Source organism: Scyliorhinus torazame, chromosome 4, assembly GCF_047496885.1.
Source record: "Scyliorhinus torazame isolate Kashiwa2021f chromosome 4, sScyTor2.1, whole genome shotgun sequence".
NCBI classification, from domain to species: Eukaryota; Metazoa; Chordata; class Chondrichthyes; order Carcharhiniformes; family Scyliorhinidae; genus Scyliorhinus; species Scyliorhinus torazame.
This window is the reverse complement of record NC_092710.1, coordinates 6049948-6072021: the sequence shown is the minus strand read 5'-3', so window position 1 is coordinate 6072021 and position 22074 is coordinate 6049948. Positions and strand designations below refer to the sequence as shown.

The window sequence follows — 22074 nt, the reverse complement described above, 5'->3', positions numbered from 1 at the left end:
GAAGGGGCTGAATGGGGCCTCCTCCTGTGTCACAGGCTGGAGAAGGGGCTGGATGGGGCCTCCTCCTGTTCCTGTGTAACAGGCTGGAGAAGGGGCTGAATGGGGCCTCCTCCTGTTCCTGTGTAACCGGCTGGAGAAGGGGCTGAATGGGGCATACTCCTGTTCCTGTGTAACAGGCTGGAGAAGGGGCTGAATGGGGCCTCCTCCTGTTCCTGTGTAACAGGCTGGAGAAGGGGCTGAATGGGGCCTCCTGTTCCTGTGTAACAGGCTGGAGAAGGGGCTGAATGGGGCCTCCTCCTGTTCCTGTGTAACAGGCTGGAGAAGGGGCTGAACGGGGCCTCCTCCTGTTCCTGTGTAACAGGCTGGAGAAGGGTCTGAATGGGGCCTCCTGTTCCTGTGTAACAGGCTGGAGAAGGGACTGAATGGGGCCTCCTCCTGTTCCTGTGTAACAGGCTGGAGAAGGGGCTGAATGGGGCATCCTCCTGTTCCTGTGTAACAGGCTGGAGAAGGGGCTGAATGGGACCTCCTCCTGTTCCTGTGTAACAGGCTGGAGAAGGGGCTGAATGGGGCCTCCTGTTCCTGTGTAACAGGCTGGTGAAGGGGCTGAATGGGGCCTCGTCCTGTTCCTGTGTCACAGGCTGGAGAATGGGCTGAATTGGGCCTCCTCCTGTTCCTGTGTAACAGGCTGGAGAAGGGGCTGAATGGGGCATCCTCCTGTTCCTGTGTAACAGGCTGGAGAAGGGGCTGAATGGGGCCTCCTCCTGTTCCTGTGTAACAGGCTGGAGAAGGGGCTGAACGGGGCCTCCTGTTCCTGTGTAACGGGCTGGAGAAGGGTCTGAATGGGGCCTCCTCCTGTTCCTGTGTCACAGGCTGGAGAAGGGGCTGAATGGGGCCTCCTCCTGTTCCTGTGTAACAGGCTGGAGAAGGGGCTGAATGGGGCCTCCTCCTGTTCCTGTGTAACCGGCTGGAGAAGGGGCTGAATGGGGCCTCCTCCTGTTCCTGTGTAACAGGCTGGAGAAGGGGCTGAATGGGGCCTCCTCCTGTTCCTGTGTAACAGTGTTGAGGGGCTGAATGGCCTCCTGTTCCTGTGGAAGGTGTAGTCAGAGTTCGTGCTGTTTCTCACCTTGTCCAGGTACTTGGGGATGAGGTTACTAAGCAGAGCTGATGTGTTAGCGCTCACCTCCGATGGCTTTAGGACAACACAGTTCCCTAAGGATTAGAAACACAAAGAGAAATGGAGCTGAAGATTGATACTGTTTCAGTGTTAGTCAACCCAAACCTCGACACTCACCAATCAGCATCAACGTGTGCTGCCCAAAAACAGGAAGCACTGAAAGTATCCAAACGTGTGTATCAGTGTGTGTGTGTGTGAGTGTATCTGTGTGTGCGAGTGTGTGTGTATCTGTGTGTGTGAGTGTGTGTGTATCTGTGTGTGTGAGTGTGTCTGTGTCTCAGTGTGTGAGTGTGTGCGTATCAGTGTGCGAGTGTGTCTGTGTCTCAGTGTGCGAGTCTGTGTGTATCTGTGCATCAGTGTGTGCGTGTGAGTGTGTCTGTGTCTCAGTGTGCATCAGTGTGTGAGTGTGTGTGTGAGTGTGTCTGTGTCTCAGTGTGTGAGTGTGTGTATCTGTGTGTGCGAGTGTATCTGTGTCTCAGTGTGCGAGTGTGTGTATCTATGTGTGGGCGAGTGTGTCTGTGTCTCAGTGTGCGAGTGTGTGCGTATCAGTGTGCGAGTGTGTCTGTGTCTCAGTGTGCGAGTCTGTGTGTATCTGTGCATCAGTGTGTGCGTGTGTGTGTGTGAGTGTGTCTGTGTCTCAGTGTGCATCAGTGTGTGAGTGTGTGTGTGAGTGTGTCTGTGTATCAGTGTGTGTGTGTGAGTGTATCTGTGCATCAGTGTGTGAGTGTGTGTGCGAGTGTGTCTGTGTATCAGTGTGCGAGTTTGTGCGTATTTGTGTGTGTGTGTGTGTGTGTCTGTGTCTCAGTGTGCGTGTGTGTGTGTATCTATGTGTGTGCGAGTGTGTGTGTGTATCTGTGTGTGTGAGTGTGTCTGTGTCTCAGTGTGCGAGTGTGTGTGTATCCATGTGTGTGCGAGTGTCTGTGTCTCAGTGTGTGTGAGTGTGTCTGTGTCTCAGTGTGCGAGTGTGTGTGTATCTATGTGTGTGAGTGTGTCTGTGTCTCAGTGTGCGAGTGTGTGTGTGTATCTGTGAGTGTGTCTGTGTCTCAGTGTGTGCGAGTGTGTGTGTATCTGTGTGTGTGTGTATCTGTGTGTGTGAGTGTGTCTGTGTCTCAGTGTGCGAGTGTGTGTGTGTATCTGTGAGTGTGTCTGTGTCTCAGTGTGTGCGAGTGTGTGTGTATCTGTGTGTGTGAGTGTGTCTGTGTCTCCGTGTGCGAGTGTGTGTGTGTATCTGTGCGTGTGAGTGTGTCTGTGTTTCAGTGTGCGAGTGTGTGTGTATCTGTGTGTGTGAGTGTGTCTGTGTATCAGTGTGCGAGTGTGTGTGTATCTGTGTGTGTGTCTGTGTCTCAGTGTGCGAGTGTGTGTGTATCTGTGTGTGTGTCTGTGTCTCAGTGTGCGAGTGTGTGTATATCTGTGTGTGTGTGTCTGTGTATCAGTGTGCGAGTGTGTGTGTCCGTGTGTGCGAGTGTGTGTGTATCTGTGTGTGTGTGTGTATGTGTGTGAGTGTGTGTGTATCTGTGTGTGTGAGTGTGTCTGTGTCGCAGTGTGCGAGTGTGTGTGTATCTGTGTGTGTGTGTGTGTCTGTGTATCAGTGTCTGAGTGTGTCTGTGTCTCAGTGTGCGAGTGTGTGTGTATCTGTGTGTGCGAGTGTGTGTGTATCTGTGTGTGTCAGTGTGTCTGTGTCTCAGTGTGTGAGTGTGTGTGTATCTGTGTGTGCGAGTGTGTCTGTGTCTCAGTGTGCGAGTGTGTGTGTATCTGTGTGTGCGAGTGTGTGTGTATCTGTGTGTGTGAGTGTGTCTGTGTCTCAGTATGCGAGTGTGTATGTATCTGTGTGTGTATCTGTGTGTGTGTGTGTGTATCTGTGTGTGTGTGTATCTGTGTCTGTGAGTGTGTCTGTGTCTCAGTGTGCGAGTGTGTGTGTATCTGTGTGTGAGTGTGTCTGTGTCTCAGTGTGCGAGTGTGTGTGTATCTGTGTGTGTGAGTGTGTCTGTGTATCAGTGTGCAAGTGTGTGTGTATCTGTGTGTGCGAGTGTGTGTATCTGTGTGTGTGTGTGTGTGTGTGTCTGTGTCCCAGTGTGCGAGTGTGTGTGTATCTGTGTATCAGTGTACGAGTGTGTGTGTATCTGTGTGTGTGTGTCTGTCTGTGTAACAGTGTGCGAGTGTGTGTGTATCTGTGTGTGTGAGTGTGTCTGTGTCTCAGTGTGCGAGTGTGTGTGTGTCTGTGTATCAGTGTGCAAGTGTGTGTGTATCAGTGTGCGAGTGTGTGTGTATCTGTGTGTGTGTGTGTCTGTGTTTCAGTGTGCGAGTGTGTGTGTATCTATGTGTGTGCGAGTGTGTCTGTGTCTCAGTGTGTGTGAGTGTGTCTGTGTCTCAGTGTGCGAGTGTGTGTGTATCAGTGTGCCTGTGTATCAGTGTGCGAGTGTGTGTGTATCTATGTGTGTGTGAGTGTGTCTGTGTCTCAGTGAGCGAGTTTGTGTGTGTATCTGTGCGTATGAGTGTGTCTGTGTCTCAGTGTGTGTGTGTGTGTGTGTATCTGTGTGTGTGTGTGTGTGTATCTGTGTGTGTGTGTGTGTATCTGTGTGTGTGAGTGTGTCTGTGTATCAGTGTGCGAGTGTGTCTGTGTATCTGTGTGTGTGTGTGTATCTGTGTGTGTGTGTATCTGTGTGTGTGAGTGTGTCTGTGTCTCAGTGTGCGAGTGTGTGTGTATCTGTGTGTGTGAGTGTGTCTGTGTCTCAGTGTGTATCTGTGTGTGAGTGTGTCTGTGTCTCAGTGTGCGAGTGTGTGTGTATCTGTGTGTGTGAGTGTGTCTGTGTCTCAGTGTGCGAGTGTGTGTGTATCTGTGTGTGCGAGTGTGTGTGTATATCTGTGTGTGAGTGTGTCTGTGTCTCAGTGTGTGAGTGTGTGTGTATCTGTGTGTGTGTATCTGTGTGTGTGTGTGTCTGTGTCTCAGTGTGCGAGTGTGTGTGTATCTGTGTGTGCGAGTGTGCGTGTATCTGTGTGTGTGTGTGTGTGTCTGTGTATCAGTGTGCGAGTGTGTGTGTATCTGTGTGTGTGTGTGTCTGTGTATCAGTGTGCGAGTGTGTGTGTATCTGTGTGTGTGTGTGTCTGTGTCTCAGTGTGCGAGTGTGTGTCTATCTGTGTGTGTGGGTGTGTCTGTGTCTCAGTGTGCGAGTGTGTGTGTATCTGTGTGTGTGAGTGTGTCTGTGTCTCAGTGTGCGAGTGTGTGTGTATGTATGTGTGCGAGTGTGTGTGTGTATCTGTGTGTGTGAGTGTGTCTGTGTCTCAGTGTGCGAGTGTGTGTGTATCTGTGTGTGTGAGTGTGTCTGTGTCTCAGTGTGCGAGTGTGTGTGTATCTGTGTATGCGAGTGTGTGTGTGTATCTGTGTGTGAGTGTGTCTGTGTCTCAGTGTGCGAGTGTGTGTGTATCTGTGTATGTGTGTGTCTGTGTCTCAGTGTGCGTGTGTGTGTGTAGCTAAGTGTGTGTGAGTGTGTCTGTGTGTGTGAGTGTGTCTGTGTCTCAGTGTGCGAGTGTGTGTATCTGTGTGCGAGTGTGTCTGTGTATCAGTGTGTGAGTGTGTGTGTGTGTCTATGTGTGTGTGAGTGTGTCTGCGTGTGTGTGTGTGCAAGTGTGTGTGTATCTATGTGGGTGCGAGTGTGTCTGTGTATCAGTATGTGAGTGTATGTGTCTACGTGTGTGTGCGTGTGTCTGCGTGTGTGTGTGTGTCTACGTGTGTGTGAGTATGTCTGTGTATCAGTGTGTGTGTGTCTACGTGTGTGTGAGTGTGTCTGCGTGTGTGTGTGTATCTATGTGTGTGTGAGTGTGTCTGTGCATCAGTGTGTGAGTGTGTGTATCTGTGTGTGTGAGTGTGTCTGTGTATCAGTGTGTGTGCGTGTGTGTGTGTCTACGTGTGTGTGTGAGTGTGTCTGCGTGTGTGAGTGTGTCTGTGTCTCAGTGTGTGAGTGTGTGTGTATCTATGTGTGTGTGAGTGTGTCTGTGTCTCAGTGTGCGAGTGTGTGTGAGAGTGTGTCTGTGTATCAGTGTGTGTGTGTGTATCTGTGCATCAGTGTGTGCTTGTGTGTGTATCTATGTGTGTGTGAGTGTGTCTGTGTATCAGTGTGTGTGTGTGTCTACGTGTGTGTGTGTGTCTGCGTGTGTGTGTGTATCTATGTGTGTGTGAGTGTGTCTCTGCATCAGTGTGCGTGTGTGTATCTGTGTGTGAGTGTGTCTGTGTATGTGTGCGTGTGTGTGTGTCTACGTGTGTGTGTGAGTGTGTCTGCGTGTGTGTATCTGTGTGTGAGTGTGTCTGTGTCTCAGTGTGCGAGTGTGTGTGTATCTATGTGTGTGTGAGTGTGTCTGTGTCTCAGTGTGCGAGTGTGTGTGAGAGTGTGTCTGTGTATCAGTGTGTGTGTGTGTGTATCTGCATCAGTGTGTGCTTGTGTGTGTATCTATATGTGTGTGAGTGTGTCTGTGTATCAGTGTGTGTGTGTCTACGTGTGTGTGTGTGTCTGCGTGTGTGTGTGTATCTATGTGTGTGTGAGTGTGTCTGTGCATCAGTGTGCGTGTGTGTGTATCAGTGTGTGCGTGTGTGCGTGTATCTATGTGTGTGTGAGTGTGTCTGTGTATCAGTGTGTGCAAGTGTGTGTGTATCTATGTGTGTGCGAGTGAGCCTGTGTATCAGTGTGTGAGTGTGTGTGTGTGTCTACGTGTGTGTGAGTGTGTCTGCGTGTGTGTGAGTGTGTCTGTGTATCAGTGTGTGTTTGTGTCTACGTGTGTGTGAGTGTGTGTGTGTATCTATGTGTGTGTGAGTGTGTCTGTGCATCAGTGTGTGTGTATCTGTGTGTGTGAGTGTGTCTGTGTCTCAGTGTGCGAGTGTGTGTGTATATGTGTGTGTGAGTGTGTCTGTGTCTCAGTGTGCGAGTGTGTGTATATCTATGTGTGTGTCTGTGCATCAGTGTATGAGTGTGTGTATCTGTGTGTGTCTGTGTCTCAGTGTGCGAGTGTGTGTGTATCTATGTGTGTGAGTGTGTCTGTGTCTCAGTGTGCGAGTGTGTGTGTATCTGTGTGTGTGTCTGTGTCTCAGTGTGCGAGTGTGTGTGTATCTGTGTGTGTGAGTGTGTCTGTGTCTCAGTGTGTGAGAGCGTGTGTATCTATGTGTGTGAGTGTGTCTGTTTCTCAGTGTGCAAGTGTGTGTCTATCTGTGTGTGTGAGTGTGTCTGTGTCTCAGTGTGCGAGTGTGTGAGTGTGTCTGTGCATCAGTGTGTGTGTGTATCTGTGTGTGTGAGTGTGTCTGTGTATCAGTGTGTGCGTGTGTGTGTATCTATGTGTGTGCGAGTGTGTCTGTGTATCAGTGTGTGAGCGTGTGTGTGTGTCTACGTGTGTGTGAGTGTGTCTGCGTGTGTGTGTGTATCTATGTGTGTGTGAGTGTGTCTGTGCATCAGTGTGTGAGTGTGTGTATCTGTGTGTGTGAGTGTGTGTGTATCAGTGTGTACGAATGTGTGTGTATCTATGGGTGTGCGAGTGTGTCTGTGTATCAGTGTGTGAGTGTGTGTGAGAGTGTGTCTGTGTATCAGTGAGTGTGTGTGTATCTGTGCATCAGTGTGTGCTTGTGTGTGTATCTATGTGTGTGTGAGTGTGTCTGTGTCCCAGTGTGCGTGTGTGTGTATCTGTGTGTGTGAGTGTGTCTGTGTCTCAGTGTGCGAGTGTGTGTGTATCTGTGTGTGCGAGTGTGTCTGTGTCTCAGTGTGCGTGTATCTATGTGTGTGTGTGTCTGTGTCTCAGTGTGCGAGTGTGTGTGTGTATCTGTGTGTGCGAGTGTGTGTGTATCTGTGTGTTTGTGTGTGTGTCTGTGTCTCAGTGTGCGAGTGTGTGTGTATCTGTGTGTGCGAGTGTGTCTGTATCTGTGTGTGTGTGTGTCTGTGTCTGTGCATCAGTGTGCGAGTGTGTGTGTATCTGTGTGTGTCTGTGTCTCAGTGTGCGAGTGTGTCTGTGTCTCAGTGTGCGAGTGTGTGTGTATCTGTGTGTGTGAGTGTGTCTGTGTCTCAGTGTGCGAGTGTGTGTGTATCTGTGTGTGCGCGTGTGTCTGTGTATCAGTGTGCGAGTGTGTGTGTATCTGTGTGTGTGTGTGTGTGTCTGTGTCTCAGTGTGCGAGTGTGTGTGTATCTGTGTGTGTGTGTGTGTGAGTGTGTCTGTGTCTCAGTGTGCGTGTGTGTGTATCTGTGTGTGTGAGTGTGTCTGTGTCTCAGTGTGCGAGTGTGTGTGTATCTGTGTGTGCGAGTGTGTCTGTGTCTCAGTGTGCGTGTATCTATGTGTGTGTGTGTGTGTGTGTCTCAGTGTGCGAGTGAGTGTGTATCAGTGTGTGTGCGAGTGTGTCTGTGTCTCAGTGTGCGAGTGTGTGTGTGTATCTGTGTGCGAGTGTGTGTGTATCTGTGTGTTTGTGAGTGTGTCTGTGTCTCAGTGTGCGAGTGTGTGTGTATCTGTGTGTGCGAGTGTGTGTGTATCTGTGTGTGTCTGTGTCTCAGTGTGCGAGTGTGTGTGTATCTGTGTCTCAGTGTGTGAGTGTGTATCTGTGTGTGTGAGTGTGTCTGTGTCTCAGTGTGCGAGTGTGTGTGTATCTGTGTGTGCGAGTGTGTCTGTGTATCAGTGTGTGAGCGTGTGTGTATCTGTGTGTGTGAGTGTGTCTGTGTATCAGTGTGTGAGCGTGTGTGTATCTGTGTGTGTGAGTGTGTCTGTGTCTCAGTGTGCGAGTGTGTGTGTATCTGTGTGTGTGTGTGAGTGTGTCTGTGTCTCAGTGTGTGTGTATGTGTGTATCTATGTGTGTGCGAGTGTGTGTGTGTATCTGTGTGTGTGAGTGTGTCTGTGTCTCAGTGTGCGAGTGTGTGTGTATCTATGTGTGTGCGAGTGTGTCTGTGTCTCAGTGTGCGAGTGTGTGCCTATCAGTGTGTGAGTGTGTCTGTGTCTCAGTGTGCGAGAGTGTGTCTGTGCATCAGTGTGCGTGTGTGTGTGTATCTGTGTGCGAGTGTGTGTGTATCTGTGTGTGAGTGTGTCTGTGTCACAGTGTGTGAGAGCGTGTGTATCTGTGTGTGAGTGTGTCTGTGTCTCAGTGTGCGTGTGTGTGTCTGTGCATCAGTGTGCGAGTGTGTGTGTATCTGTGTGTGAGTGTGTCTGTGTCTCAGTGTGCGAGTGTGTGTATCTATGTGTGTGCGAGTGTGTCTGTGTGTGTGTGTGTGTGTGTGTATCAGTGTGTGTGTGTGTGTCTACGTGTGTGAGTGTGTCTGTGTGTGTGTGTATCTATGTGTGTGTGAGTGTGTCGGTGCATCAGTGTGTGAGTGTGTGTATCTGTGTGTGTGAGTGTGTCTGTGTCTCAGTGTGTGCGAGTGTGTGTGTATCTGTGTGTGTGAGTGTGTCTGTGTCTCAGTGTGTGAGTGTGTGTGTATCTGTGTGTGTGTGTGTCTGTGTCTCAGTGTGCGAGTGTGTGTGTGTGTGTGTGTATCTATGTGTGTGTGTGTCTGTGTCTCAGTGTGCGAGTGTGTGTGTATCTGTGTGTGTGTATCTGTGTGTGTGAGTGTGCCTGTGTCTCAGTGTGCGAGTGTGTGTGTATCTGTGTGTGTGAGTGTGTCTGTGTCTCAGTGTGCGAGTGTGTGTGTATCTGTGTGTGTGTGTGTGTGTGTGTATCAGTGTGCGAGTGTGTGTGTCTGTGTGTGCGAGTGTGTGTGTATCTGTGTGTGTGTGTGTGTATCTGTGTGTGTGAGTGTGTGTGAATCTGTGTGTGTGAGTGTGTCTGTGTGTCAGTGTGCGAGTGTGTGTGTATCTGTGTGTGTCTGTGTCTCAGTTTGTGAGTGTGTGTGTGCATCAGTGTGTGAGTGTGTGTATCTGTGTGTGTGAGTGTGTCTGTGTATCAGTGTGTGCGTGTGTGTGTATCTATGTGTGTGCGAGTGTGTCTGTGTATCAGTGTGTGTGTGTGTCTGTCTACGTGTGTGTGAGTATCTGTGTGTGCGAGTGTGTCTGTGTATCAGTGTGTGTGTGTGTGTGTGTCTACATGTGTGTGAGTGTGTCTACGTGTGTGTGAGTGTGTCTGTGTATCAGTGTGTGTGTGTGTCTACGTGTGTGAGAGTGTGTCTGCGTGTGTGTGTATCTATGTGTGTGTGAGTGTGTCTGTGCATCAGTGTGCGAGTGTGTGTGTGTGTCTACGTGTGTGAGTGTGTCTGTGTATCAGTGTGTGAGTGTGTGTGTATCTATGTGTGTGCGAGTGTGTGTGTCTACGTGTGTGTGAGTGTGTCTGCGAGTGTGTGTGTATCTGTGAGTGTGTCTGTGTCTCAGTGTGCGAGTGTGTCTGTGTCTACGTGTGTGTGAGTGTGTGTGTATCTATGTGTGTGAGTGTGTCTGTGTCTCAGTGTGCGAGTGTGTGTGTATCTATGTGTGTGCGAGTGTGTGTGTCTACGTGTGTGTGAGTGTGTGCGCGAGTGTGTGTGTATCTATGTGTGTGAGTGTGCCTGTGTCTCAGTGTGCGAGTGTGTGTGTCTACGTGTGTGTGAGTGTGTCTGTGTCTCAGTGTGTGAGTGTGTGTGTATCTGTGTGTGCGAGTGTGTCTGTGTCTCAGTGTGCGAGTGTGTGTCTACGTGTGTGTGAGTGTTTCTGTGTCTCAGTGTGTGAGTGTGTGTGTATCTGTGTGTGCGAGTGTATGTGTGTATCTGTGCGTGTGAGTGTGTCTGTGTCTCAGTGTGCGAGTGTGTGTGTCTACGTGTGTGTGTGTGTCTGCGTGTGTGTGTGTATCTATGTGTGTGTGAGTGTGTCTGTGCATCAGTGTGCGTGTGTGTGTATCAGTGTGTGCGTGTGTGCATGTATCTATGTGTGTGTGAGTGTGTCTGTGTATCAGTGTGTGCAAGTGTGTGTGTATCTATGTGTGTGCGAGTGAGCCTGTGTATCAGTGTGTGAGTGTGTGTGTGTGTCTACGTGTGTGTGAGTGTGTCTGCGTGTGTGTGAGTGTGTCTGTGTATCAGTGTGTGTGTGGGTCTACGTGTGTGTGAGTGTGTGTGTGTATCTATGTGTGTGTGAGTGTGTCTGTGCATCAGTGTGTGTGTATCTGTGTGTGTGAGTGTGTCTGTGTCTCAGTGTGCGAGTGTGTGTGTATCTGTGTTTGTGAGTGTGTCTGTGTCTCAGTGTGCGAGTGTGTGTGTATCTATGTGTGTGTGAGTGTGTCTGTGCATCAGTGTATGAGTGTGTGTATCTGTGTGTGTCTGTGTCTCAGTGTGCGAGTGTGTGTGTATCTATGTGTGTGAGTGTGTCTGTGTCTCAGTGTGCGAGTGTGTGTGTATCTGTGTGTGTGTCTGTGTCTCAGTGTGTGTGAGTGTGTGTGTATCTATGTGTGTGCGAGTGTGTGTGTCTACGTGTGTGTGTGAGTGTGTCTGCGAGTGTGTGTGTATCTGTGTGTGTGTGTGTCTGTGTCTCAGTGTGCGAGTGTGTCTGTGTCTCAGTGTGCGAGTGTGTGTGTCTACGTGTGTGTGAGTGTGTCTGTGTCTCAGTGTGTGAGTGTGTGTGTATCTATGTGTGTATGTGTGAGCATGTCTGTGTATTAGTGTGTGAGAGCGTGTGTGTATTTTTGTGTGTATGTGCGTTTGTGTATCAGTGTGTGTGTAATTGCATGTGGCTGTCTGCAGGTGTGTGTATGTGTATTTGTGTGTGTCAGTGTGTTTGTGTTTGTGTATCTGTGTGGCGGAAAGCGTCATAGATAGGCGTTATAGAGACGTGGTCACACCCAAGGTGCAGGCAGACAGATGGGTGACCACGAGAAAGGGCAGGGCTCCCCTGTGGCAGTCCCCCTCTCTAACAGGTATACCGTTTTGGATAGAGTCGGGGGGGATAGCCTATCAGCGGAAAACAACAGCAGCCAGAACGGTGGCACCACAACTGGAGCTGATCCTCAGCAGGGGAGGGCAAAGTGCAGGAGGGGACTCTTAGTAAGGGGCACAGATAGGCACTGCTGTGGATGTGAAAGAGACTCCAGGATGGTGTGTTGCCTCCCTGGTGCCAGGGTCAAGGATGTCTCTGAATAGGCACAGGGCATTTTCATTTCTATAATTTAAGAGTACCCAATTATTTTTTTCCAATTAAGGGGCAATTTAGCACGGCCAATCCACCTACCCTGCACATCTTTGGGTTGTGGGGGCGAGACCCACGCAGGCACGGGGAGAATTTGCAAACTCCACACGGACAGTGACCCAGGGCCGGGATCGAACCTGGGACCTCGGCGCCCATGAGGCAGCAGCGCAAACCATTGCACCACCGTGCCGCCCAGCACAGGGCATTCTGAAGGGGGAGGGTGTACAGCCAGAGGTCGTGGTACACATTGGTACTAATGTCATTGGCAGGAAGAGTGCGGAGGTACTGTAAGGGGAGTGTGGTGATCCACTGTATTAGGGGATGTGAGGTCGGACCTGCACTACAGGTTCGCCGGTAGCCCCTGCCGGCTGGCTCCGCCCAGGGAGAACTGTATAAATATGTGTGACCTCCAGTGCCCTGCCATTTCGCCAGCTGCAGCAGGAGGCCACGCATCTGACTGTAATAAAGCCACAGTTGTACCCAATCTGCGTCTTTGTGCAATTGATCGCGCATCAATTTATTACACTCAGATTTTCCACAGAATGGATATCCGAATTAAGCCCGATCGCCTGCAGCTGGATCCGCACTCGCCCAACGCCAGGAAAGACTTTACTCACTGGCTAGCATGTTTTGAGGCCTACATCAAGGCTGCGGACCCCGCGCCAATGGAGGCTCAGAAGATAAACGTCCTGTACTCCAGACTGAGCTCCAGCGGGTTCCCGTTGATCCAAGACGCCACGACTTACACAAAAGCAATGGAACTCCTTAAGGAACACTACGCGCGGAAGGCGAACACGCTCTTCGCCAGGCACTCGCCACCCGCTCACAACTACCTGGTGAGTCCATCGAAGCCTTCTGGCGGGCCCGAGTTCCACTCGTCCTGGACTGTGACTGTCAGGCCGTTACGGCCGCTGAATACGCTAATCTCCTCATGCGCGATGCTTTCGTAACGGGGATTGCGTCGGACCGTATCCGAGAACGATTACTGGAAGGGGCCACGCTCGAACTGGCGGAGATGAAAACCACGGCGCTTTCCATGACGGTCACGTCCCGTAACGTACAATCGGACCCCTCCCGCCGCGCTGTCCACCCTTCTACCCCTTCCTACCCCTCCTGGACCCCGCCGACGACCTCCTCAGCCGGGGCCCTGCCTTCGCAATACGCCTGCGCCGCACGCCGATCCGCGCACCCCGGGGGTCCCCGCTGCTACTTCTGTGGTCAGCAGAAGCACCCCCGCCAACACTGCCCGGCCCGCTCTGCAGCTTGTAAAACCTGCAGTAAAAATGGGCCACTTCGCGGCTGTGTGCCAGGCCCGGGCAGTCGCTGCGATCGCGCCTGCTATCGCCCCCTCCCCCACGCCAGACGCACAATGGGAGCCGCCACCTTCTTCTCCCAGGGCCATGTGCGCCCCATGGGCGCCACCATCTTGTCCCCCTTCGGCTACGTGCGCCCCATGGGCGCCGCCATCCTGTCCCGACCCCGCAATGTGTGCCCCATGGGCGCCGCCATCTTGCCCCGACCCCGCAATGTGCGCCCCATGGGCGCCGCCATCCTGTCCCGACCCCGCAATGTGCGCACCATGGGCGCCGCCATCTTGTCCCCCACAGGGTCTCCGGACATCCTGACATCGGAACCGCACACGCTCGCCACCCGAAACATCCGATGGCTACCTGCAGCTCGCTTCGATGACGCTGGACCAATCTCGCCCGCACAACCTGGCCACCGCGTCGACGACGGTCAAAATCAACGGCCATGCGACCTCTTGCCTGCTGGACTCCGGGAGCACCGAAAGCTTCGTTCACCCAGATACGGTAAGGCGCTGCTCCCTCGCGGTCCACCCTGCCAATCAAAAGATCTCCCTGGCATCCGGATCCCACTCCGTCCCGATCCGAGGGTTCTGTACAGTCACCCTCACGGTCCAGGGCGTAGAATTTAGTAACTTCCGCCTCTGTGTCCTTCCTAATCTCTGCGCTGCACTCCTGTTGGGCCTGGACTTCCAGTGCAACCTCCAGAGCCTCACCCTCAAATTCAGCGGGCCCTTAACCCCCCTTACCGTTTGCAGCCTCGCGACCCTCAAGGTCGATCCCCCCTCCCTTTTTGCCATTCTAACTGCGGATTGCAAGCCCGTTGCCACTAGGAGCAGACGGTACAGCACCCAGGACAAGACCTTCATCAGGTCCGAAGTCCAGCGGCTGCTTAAGGAGGGTATTATCAGGCCAGCAACAGCCCCTGGAGAGCCCAAGTGGTAGTCGTTAAAACTGGGGAGAAACACAGGATGGTCGTGGACTACAGCCAGACCATCAATCGGTACACGCAGCTCGACGCGTACCCCCTCCCACGCATATCTGATATGGTCAATCAGATTGCACAGTACCGGGTCTTCTCAACGGTGGACCTGAAATCCGCCGACCCCCAGCTCCCCATCCGGAAGTCGGACCGCCCGTACACGGCCTTCGAGGCGGACGGTCGCCTCTACCACTTACTTAGGGTCCCTTTCGGTGTCACAAATGGGGTCTCAGTCTTCCAAATGGAGATGGACTGAATGGTCGACCAGTACGGTTTGCGGGCCACCTTTCCGTACCCAGACAACGTCACCATCTGCGGCCATGACCAGCAGGACCACGATGCCAACCTCGATAAATTCCTCCGCACTGCCACTCTTCTCAACCTGACCTACAACAAAGAGAAATGTGTGTTCAGCACGACCCGGTTAGCCATTCTCGGCTATGTAGTCCAAAACGGACTTCTCGGGCCCGACCCCGACCGCATGCGCCCCCTCATGGAGCTCCCCCTCCCCCACTGCCCCAAGGCCCTCAAACGCTGCCTGGGGTTCTTTTCCTACGACGCTCAGTGGGTCCCAAACTACGCGGACAAGGCCCGCCCACTCATTCAGTCCACCCAATTCCCCCTCGCGGCCGAGGCACAACACGCTTTCGCCCGCATCAGAGCAGACATCGCCAAGGCCGGGATGCGCGCAGTGGACGAGTCACTGCCTTTCCAAGTAGAAAGCGACGCTTCAGACGTCGCCCTTGCCGCCACTCTAAACCAGGCGGGCATGCCCGTGGCATTCTTTTCCTGCACCCTTCATGCCTCTGAAATTCGACACTCATCCGTCAAAAAGGAGGCCCAAGCTATCGTTGAAGCTGTGCAGCATTGGAGGTATTACCTGGCCGGTAAGAGATTCACTCTCCTTACGGACCAGCGGTCGGTAGCCTTCATGTTCAATAACACACAGCGGGGCAAGATCAAAAATGATAAAATCTTGCGGTGGAGAATCGAGCTCTCCACCTATAATTACGAGATCTTGTGTCGCCCCGGTAAACTCAACGAGCCCCCGATGCCCTCTCCCGAGGTACATGTGCCAGCGCACAAGTGGACCAACTCCAGGCCCTACACGACAGCCTTTGTCACCCAGGGGTCACTCGATTGTACCATCTGGTCAAAGCTCGCAATCTGCCCTACTCCGTCGAGGAAGTAAGGACAGTCACCAGGGACTGCCAGGTCTGTGCGGAGTGCAAGCCACACTTCTACCGGCCGGACCGTGCGTGCCTGGTGAAGGCTTCCCGCCCCTTTGAACGCCTCAGCGTGGATTTCAAAGGGCCCCTCCCCTCCACCGACTGTAACACGTACATTCTCAGTGTGGTCGATGAGTACTCCAGATTCCCCTTCGCCATCCCATGCCCCGATATGACGTCTGCCACCGTCATCAAGGCCCTCAGCACCATCTTCGCTCTGTTCGGTTTCCCCGCCTACATCCACAGTGACAGGGGATCCTCATTCATGAGCGATGAGCTGCGTCAGTTCCTGCTCAGCAGGGGTCTCGCCTCCAGCAGGATGACCAGCTACAACCCCCGGGGAAACGGGCAAGTAGAACGGGAGAATGGGACGGTTTGGAGGGCCGTCCAGCTGGCCCTACGGTCCAGGAACCTCCCAGCCTCTCGCTGGCAGGAGGTCCTCCCTGACGCTCTACACTCCATCCGGGCACTATTGTGCACCGCCACTAATAACACACCCCATGAACGTGTTTTTACCTTCCCCAGGAAGTCCACATCCGGGGTGTCCCTCCCGACTTGGCTCGCTGTTCCAGGACCGGTCCTCCTCCGTAGGCACGTCCGACTCCACAAGGCGGACCCCTTGGTGGACAGGGTTCATCTGCTCCACGCCAACCCTCAATATGCCCACGTGGAGTTCCCCGACGGCCCCCAAGATACTGTCTCACTCAGGGACCTGGCACCGTCAGGTTCAACCCCAACACACCCCCCCCACCTATGCGCCCCCCCCCTCTCCCACCGCGCCACCAATATTGACCCCGCCAGAACCCCCCCCCCCTTTCCACACAAGAGGACGAAGAGGATTTCGGCACGCTCCCGGAGTTCCCCGATGACTGGCCAGCATCAGCACCGCCACCACCGCCATCGGTGCCACCTCCACCACCGCCAGCACCGACTTCGCCGCCACCGTTACGCCGATCCCAACGAAGCACCAAAGCACCGGACCGGCTGAACCTTGGACGGACTCCGGACCGTCAACATGGACTTTACTTTCCCTACCACTGTACATAATTCCACTAATTGTATATAGTTTCACGTCACCCCCGCCGGACTCATTTTTAACAGGGGGTGAATGTGGTGAACCGCTGTAATAGGAGATGTCAGGTAGGACGTGCACTACAGGTTCGCTGGTAGCTCCTGCCAGCTGGCTCCGCCCACGGAGAACTGTATAAATATGCGTGACCTCCAGTGCCCTGCCATTTCGCCAGCTGCAGCAGGAGGCCACGCACCCGATTGTAATAAAGCCACAGTTGTACCCAATCTGCGTCTTTGTGCAATTGATCGTGCGTCAGGGAGTTCAGGGAGTTAGGCAGTAAGTTAGTAATTTGGACCGCGAGGGTTATAATCTCAGGATTACCCCCTGTGCCACGTGCCAGTGAGGCTCGAAATAGGCGGATAGAGCAGCTAAACACGTGGCTAAACTGGTGGTGTAGGAGGGAAGGTTTCAGTAATTTAGACCTTCTCACCCCCACCCACCGAGCACCACCCCCGCCCCTTCCTGCGATCAAAGGTGCGTGTGGCTCACGAAGCCCCCTCTCACCCCCTACGAGGAACGGGCCATGGAAGTTACGGGGGGGGGGTGGTGGAGGACAGGTGGTGTGTCACACGTGTGTTGTTGATGCCGTACAGCCCGGGCCACCCCTCCCACTGACCACATGTCCATTGTCCCACAGGATCTGCTGCCGACCCTGCTGGTGGTCCAGGTGGTTTCCCCCATCCCCGCCTCCCACGGGAATACCTCGGAGGAGAGCTCCGAGGACGCCACCTTGTACCCGTCACAGCTGTCACCCCCCCCCCCCACCCTCCACCAGGGCGCCTCGGTGGGGGAATGGAATGGACAGGCTTCTGGGGGCACCCGAGGCCAACACTGCTGGGATGCCGACTGCGGTGGAGATCCTGGGGCACGACGCTGGCGCCATTAGTGAAGGCGTCCAAGTCGAGGCTTAGTCGGTGACGGCCATGGCTGAGGGCCTCGACAGTGTGACCCAGTCGCTGGGGGGGGGGTGTGGGGGGGATGTGATCCAGTACCAGGTGGACCTTGATGAGGCGTTGTGGAGCATGTCCCAGTCACTGACGGGCATCGCCGAGGGCATCGACACGATGGTGCGGGCCATTGGCGAGCCGCCAGGGCTGGCAGAACCAGTGGACGCAGGAAAACCATTCCCCCTCCATCCCAGCGTGGACCCCCAGGGCCCGATGGGCACTGACCGGGAGGAGAAGGTGCTGGGTGCCAAGCCAGGACCACCGCCGGGGGGGGCATCGAAGGCCACAGAGAGGGTGGGGAACGGGAGGGGAAGAGGCCACATCCTATTTCAAGCGGGCGAGGGTGAGGGCCGCTCTGGCCCTCCGGGCCTACCGAAGCCTCGCCGCTGCCGCCCGTCCTCCAGCCGGTGCTGTGGGGCTCTGCATCGGTCTCCGGCCTCCGTACGGAGTCAGGTCCTCAGTGGACACCCCTTCGCCCCCCCCCCCCCCCCCCCCCCCCCGAGCCCCTGCCATCCAAAACCTCCTGTCCATGCCCCCCGGCCACGGCGGGGGCCCCTAGACATTGGATCCCAGTCACCCGCATGTCACGTTCCCCGCACTGGGTGCAGGTGGCCATCCCGATGCACCCATCCACCCTCAGGTCACCAATATGGGCTGGGGCCCAGTCCCTGCTGTTCGGATTTTGGCCGCTGGGTCTGAGGTGTTGCCTCTTGCAGTGTTCAGGCAGCAAGCTAGTGTTTGGGTTGCGAGGCTAGAACCGCCACATGCTACATGGCCTGCCCAGGTGTTTGGCACCCGGCACGCTTCTCGTATCGGGCCTTTTGCCCGGTTCAACGGCCTCATCGCGCTCGCTCTCGAGACGAACCATCTTCCTTTGTCCCTCCAACCAGTGAAGCGTTTTCCCCCTGATTCCCATTGGCTTAAAATAAAAGCTCACGGCGTAGAGGGTGGCGTATTGGCATAGAGTGAAGGTTGGCCAGCTAACAGGAGCCAGTTGGCATCAGTGGGTCGATTCTGCTTGTCGGGATGTGACGTGAGGTGTGTCTCAGGGATCAGTGACGTCGGCTCAACTTTTTAACAATTTGTATGAACGACTCGGATGAGGAGACTGAAGGTTTGGGTGCCACATTAGCTGTCGACACAAAGATAGGTCGGAGAGTAAGTTGTGAAGAGGACAGGAGAGTGGTTACTGAGTGGAACAAGACCTGGCAAATGGGGATATCGTCATGTGAAAAAAGGTGAATCGTCCATTTTGACAGGAAGAATAAAAATGGAGGCTTATTATCTGAACGGTGAGAGATTGCAGAGCTCCGAGCTACAGAGGGATCTGGGTGTCTGAGGGCATGGACCACAAAAGGCCGGGGTTCGGGTACAGCGAGTGATTGGGAAAGTTAAGGAATGTCGCTGTTTATTGGTAGGGGGAATTGAATATAAAAGTCGGGAGGTTGTGATTCGGTGTCCAGGGCGTTGGGGAGGCCACATCTGGAGGATTGCGCACAGTGTCGGCCTCCTGATTGAAGGAAAGGTGTCAACGTGTTAGAATCAGTCCGGGGAAGGTTTACTGGGCTGATTCCAGGAACGGGCGGGGTGTCTTGTGAGGAGGGTTAGGACGGGCTGGGCCGGTATCCGCTGGAGTTTATCCCAGTCACAGGCCGCTGGATCCCGACCTTTAAGAGGCTGAGGGGTGTTGACAGGGCGGATGTGGGGAGGATGTTTCCTCTTGTGGGAGACGAGGATTTTGCTGTGTGTGTGTTGTCGTGCTATTCACCCTGGGGTAACACAGGCTGCAACTGGATGCAGTTGTACTTGAAAGTAGACTCCAAACTTTGATGTTGGTTCAATACACTTTATGAACTTGTTAAGCAGTGCACACAGTTCGCTGTGGGTTTGACACTCTACTAATCTAAGTGTGCTTATTATAATGTGGAGATGCCGGCGTTGGACTGGGGTGAGCACAGTAAGAAGTCTTACAACACCAGGTTAAAGTCCAACAGGTTTGTTTCGATGTCACTAGCTTTCGGAGCGCTGCTCCTTCCTCAGGTGAATGAAGAGGCATGTTCCAGAAACACATATATGTAGAAAGATTCAAAGATGCCAGACAATGCTAGGAATACGAGCATTAGCAGGTGATTAAATCTTTACAGATCCAGAGGTGGGGGTAACCCCAGGTTAAAGAGGTGTGAATTGTCTCAAGCCAGGACAGTTGGTAGGATTTCGCAGGCCAGATGGTGGGGGATGAATGTAATGCGACATGAATCCCAGGTCCCGGTTGAGGCCGCACTCATGTGTGCGGAACTCGGCTATAAGTTTCTGCTCGGCGATTCTGCGTTGTCGCGCGTCCTGAAGGCCGCCTTGGAGAACGCTTACCCGGAGGTCAGAGGCTGAATGCCCTTGACTGCTGAAGTGTTCCCCGACTGGAAGGGAACATTCCTGACTGGTGATTGTCGCGCGATGTCCGTTCATCCGTTGTCGCAGCGTCTGCATGGTCTCGCCAACGTACCACGCTTCGGGACATCCTTTCCTGCAGCGTATGAGGTAGACAACGTTGGCCGAGTCGCACGAGTATGTACCGCGTACCTGGTGGGTGGTGGTCTCACGTGTAATGAATCGCCGAGCAGAAGCTTATAGCCAAGTTCCGCACACATGAATGCGGCCTCAACCGGGACCTGGGATTCATGTCGCATTACATTCATCCCCCACCATCTGGCCTGCAAAATCCTACCAACTGTCCTGGCTTGACACAATTCACACCTCTTTAACCTGGGGTTACCCCCATCTCTGGATCTGTAAAGATTTAATCACCTGCTAATGCTCGCGTTCTAAGCATTGTCTGGCATCTTTGAATCTGTCTCTATATATGTTTCTGGGACATACCTCTTCATTCACCTGAGGAAGGAGCAGCGCTCCGAAAGCTAGTGACATCGAAACAAACCTGTTGGACTTTAACCTGGTGTTGTAAGACTTCTTACTGTGCTTATTATAACTATCTAGACCAGACCAGCTCTCAGCCACGTGTAGAAGGTGCTGACTGATATATACACCCCGACTGTCACTACAGTTGTTACCAGTGGAAAGAGGCGGAGTGCTGATGCCTCATGTGTTTTATAGTGGGAGACCACTGTGGTAGTCACTACTGTTGTATTGTATAGTATATATGGGTATTACGGTAAGGCACCTGTACTACAGGTACGGGGGTAGATCCCTGCCTGCTGGCTCCGCCCACTAGGCGGAGTATAAATGTGTGTGCTCTCCGAACAGCAGCCATTTTGTAAGCTGCTGTAGGAGGCCACACATCTCCGTGTAATAAAGCCTCGATGACTTCTACTCTCGTCGCGTGGTAATTGATTGTGCATCAACCACCCTCTAGTGTCCTGCCTGGTGATTGGTTGTGTTCTGTCCTGTGTGTTGATTGGCTGTACTGGGTGTCTGTCACTGCCTGTCTGTATCGATGTGCATGGGTGCGTATCATGACACAGGGTGGGTCCTGGGATCATGCTGCGCGTGGGCCTCGAGCTGGGGAACCAGAGACTGAGATCTCGCTGCTCACGCACGCGGTGCAGGATGGGGTCGGGGCCGTTCGGTGTTGCGCTCAGGATGTGACCTGTCACTGACCTGCAGCAATAGCCCCAATCAGGGGCATCAGCAGGAGTTGGATTGGGTGGCTCCAGGTAGCGATGATCAGGATCAGTCCAAATGGTTCTTTCTGGATAAAGCACTGGTCTTGCTTTGTTATCTGAGGAACACGAGGAGGGACGTTAATCCAGAATGACACTGAGAATGACCGAGATCTCCCTGTCTGGATAATATCCGGAGAGGGGGCAGGTGAACGAGAGAGAGAAGAGCGAGAGAGAAGAGAGAGAGAGAGAGATGTGGGTGATAGGGACAGAGGAGACAGGTGAACGAGAGAGAGAAGAGAGAGAGAGAAGAGAGAGAACAGAGAGAGAGAGAGAGAGATGTGGGTGATAGGCACAGAGAAGGAGTCAGAGAGGAAAGGAAAAAGAGACCGAGAGAGAGGGAGAAAGAAGCTGGGGGAGTGAGTGAGAGAGAGAAAGAGTGATGTGTGTGTGGTAAACCACTGTTGCACCTATATTAGGTGATGTATGGTAGGACCTGTACTACAGGTACGACGGTAGTCCCTGCCTGCTGGCTCCGCCCAGTTGGCGGAGTATAAATGTGTGTGTCCTCCGTGCAGCAGCCATTTCACCAGCTGTTGTGGGAGGCCACACATCTTAGAGCAATAAAGCCTCAGTTGTATTCAACTCTCGTCTTTGTCCAATTGATCGTGCATCATTGGGCGAGTGGGAGAGGGACAGAGAGAGAGAGAGAGAAAGGGAAAAAGAGAGCGAGAAAGAGAGAGATATTGAAGAGAGGGAGAGAGAAAGTGAGAGGAAGAGAGACATATGGAAGATAGGGAGAGAAGCAGATGGCAGAGAAAGCGAGAAAGAAAAAGAGAGAGAGAGAGAGATATTGAATGAGAGGGAGAGAGAAAGTGAGAGGAGGAGAGAGAGAGATATGGAAGAAGGAGAGAAGCAGAGTGACAGAGAAAGCGAGAAAGAAAAAGAGAGAGAGATAGAGAGAGAGATAGATAGACGAAAAGCGAGGGAGAAAGGCAGAGTGAATGAGAAAGAGAGGAAGGGAGTAAGAGAGAGAGAGACAGAGAGAGCGAGACACTGAAAAAGAGGGCGAGAGGCAGAGTGGGCAAGAGAAACAGAAGAAAGGAGAGTCAAATGGATATAAATATATATTAGAGCGAGAGAGAGGCCGATATGGCCGAGGGAAAGGGAGAGGTAGTGTGAGAGAAAGGGTGGGAGACAGGGAGACGGACAGAGAGAGCCGCAGAATGAGAGAGACAGACAAGAGAGGCTGGAAAGGAAAGATACCCACAGAAAGATGTGCCAGCGGGAGATGGAGACAGATGAAGAGAGAGTGACAAAGGAGATAGAGAGAGAGACTGAGAAACAGATGGAGAGAAGGAGTTTGAGAATTGGAGAGAGAGAGAGAGAGAGGGGGGGTTGGGTTGGGGAGACAGAGAGGGAGAGAGAGAGGTGGAGAGACGGAAAGAGAGAGGGAGAGAGATGTGGGTGATAGGGACAGAGGAGACAGGTGAACGAGAGAGAGAAGAAAGAGAGAGAGAGATGTGGGTGATAGGCACAGAGGAGACAGGTGAACGAGAGAGAGAAGAGAGAGAGAGAGAGAGGTGGGTGATAGGCACAGAGGAAACAGGTGAACGAGAGAGAGAAGAGAGAGAGAGATGAGAGAGAGCGAGAGATGTGG

At 53.2% G+C, this 22074-nt stretch overlaps 1 protein-coding gene across 1 annotated transcript in view; it reads right to left on the bottom strand.

Moving 5' to 3' along the window:
- LOC140410106 (aldehyde dehydrogenase family 3 member B1-like) overlaps positions 1-22074 on the bottom strand; it is a 525125-nt gene that overhangs the window by 496870 nt on the left and 6181 nt on the right. Inside the window, exons 3-4 of the mRNA XM_072498045.1 lie at positions 20413-20533; positions 1124-1209 (exon numbers count right to left, since the gene is read on the bottom strand). Of these exons, the coding sequence (XP_072354146.1) occupies positions 1124-1209; positions 20413-20533 (207 nt within the window). The remainder of the gene's footprint in view (positions 1-1123; positions 1210-20412; positions 20534-22074) is intronic.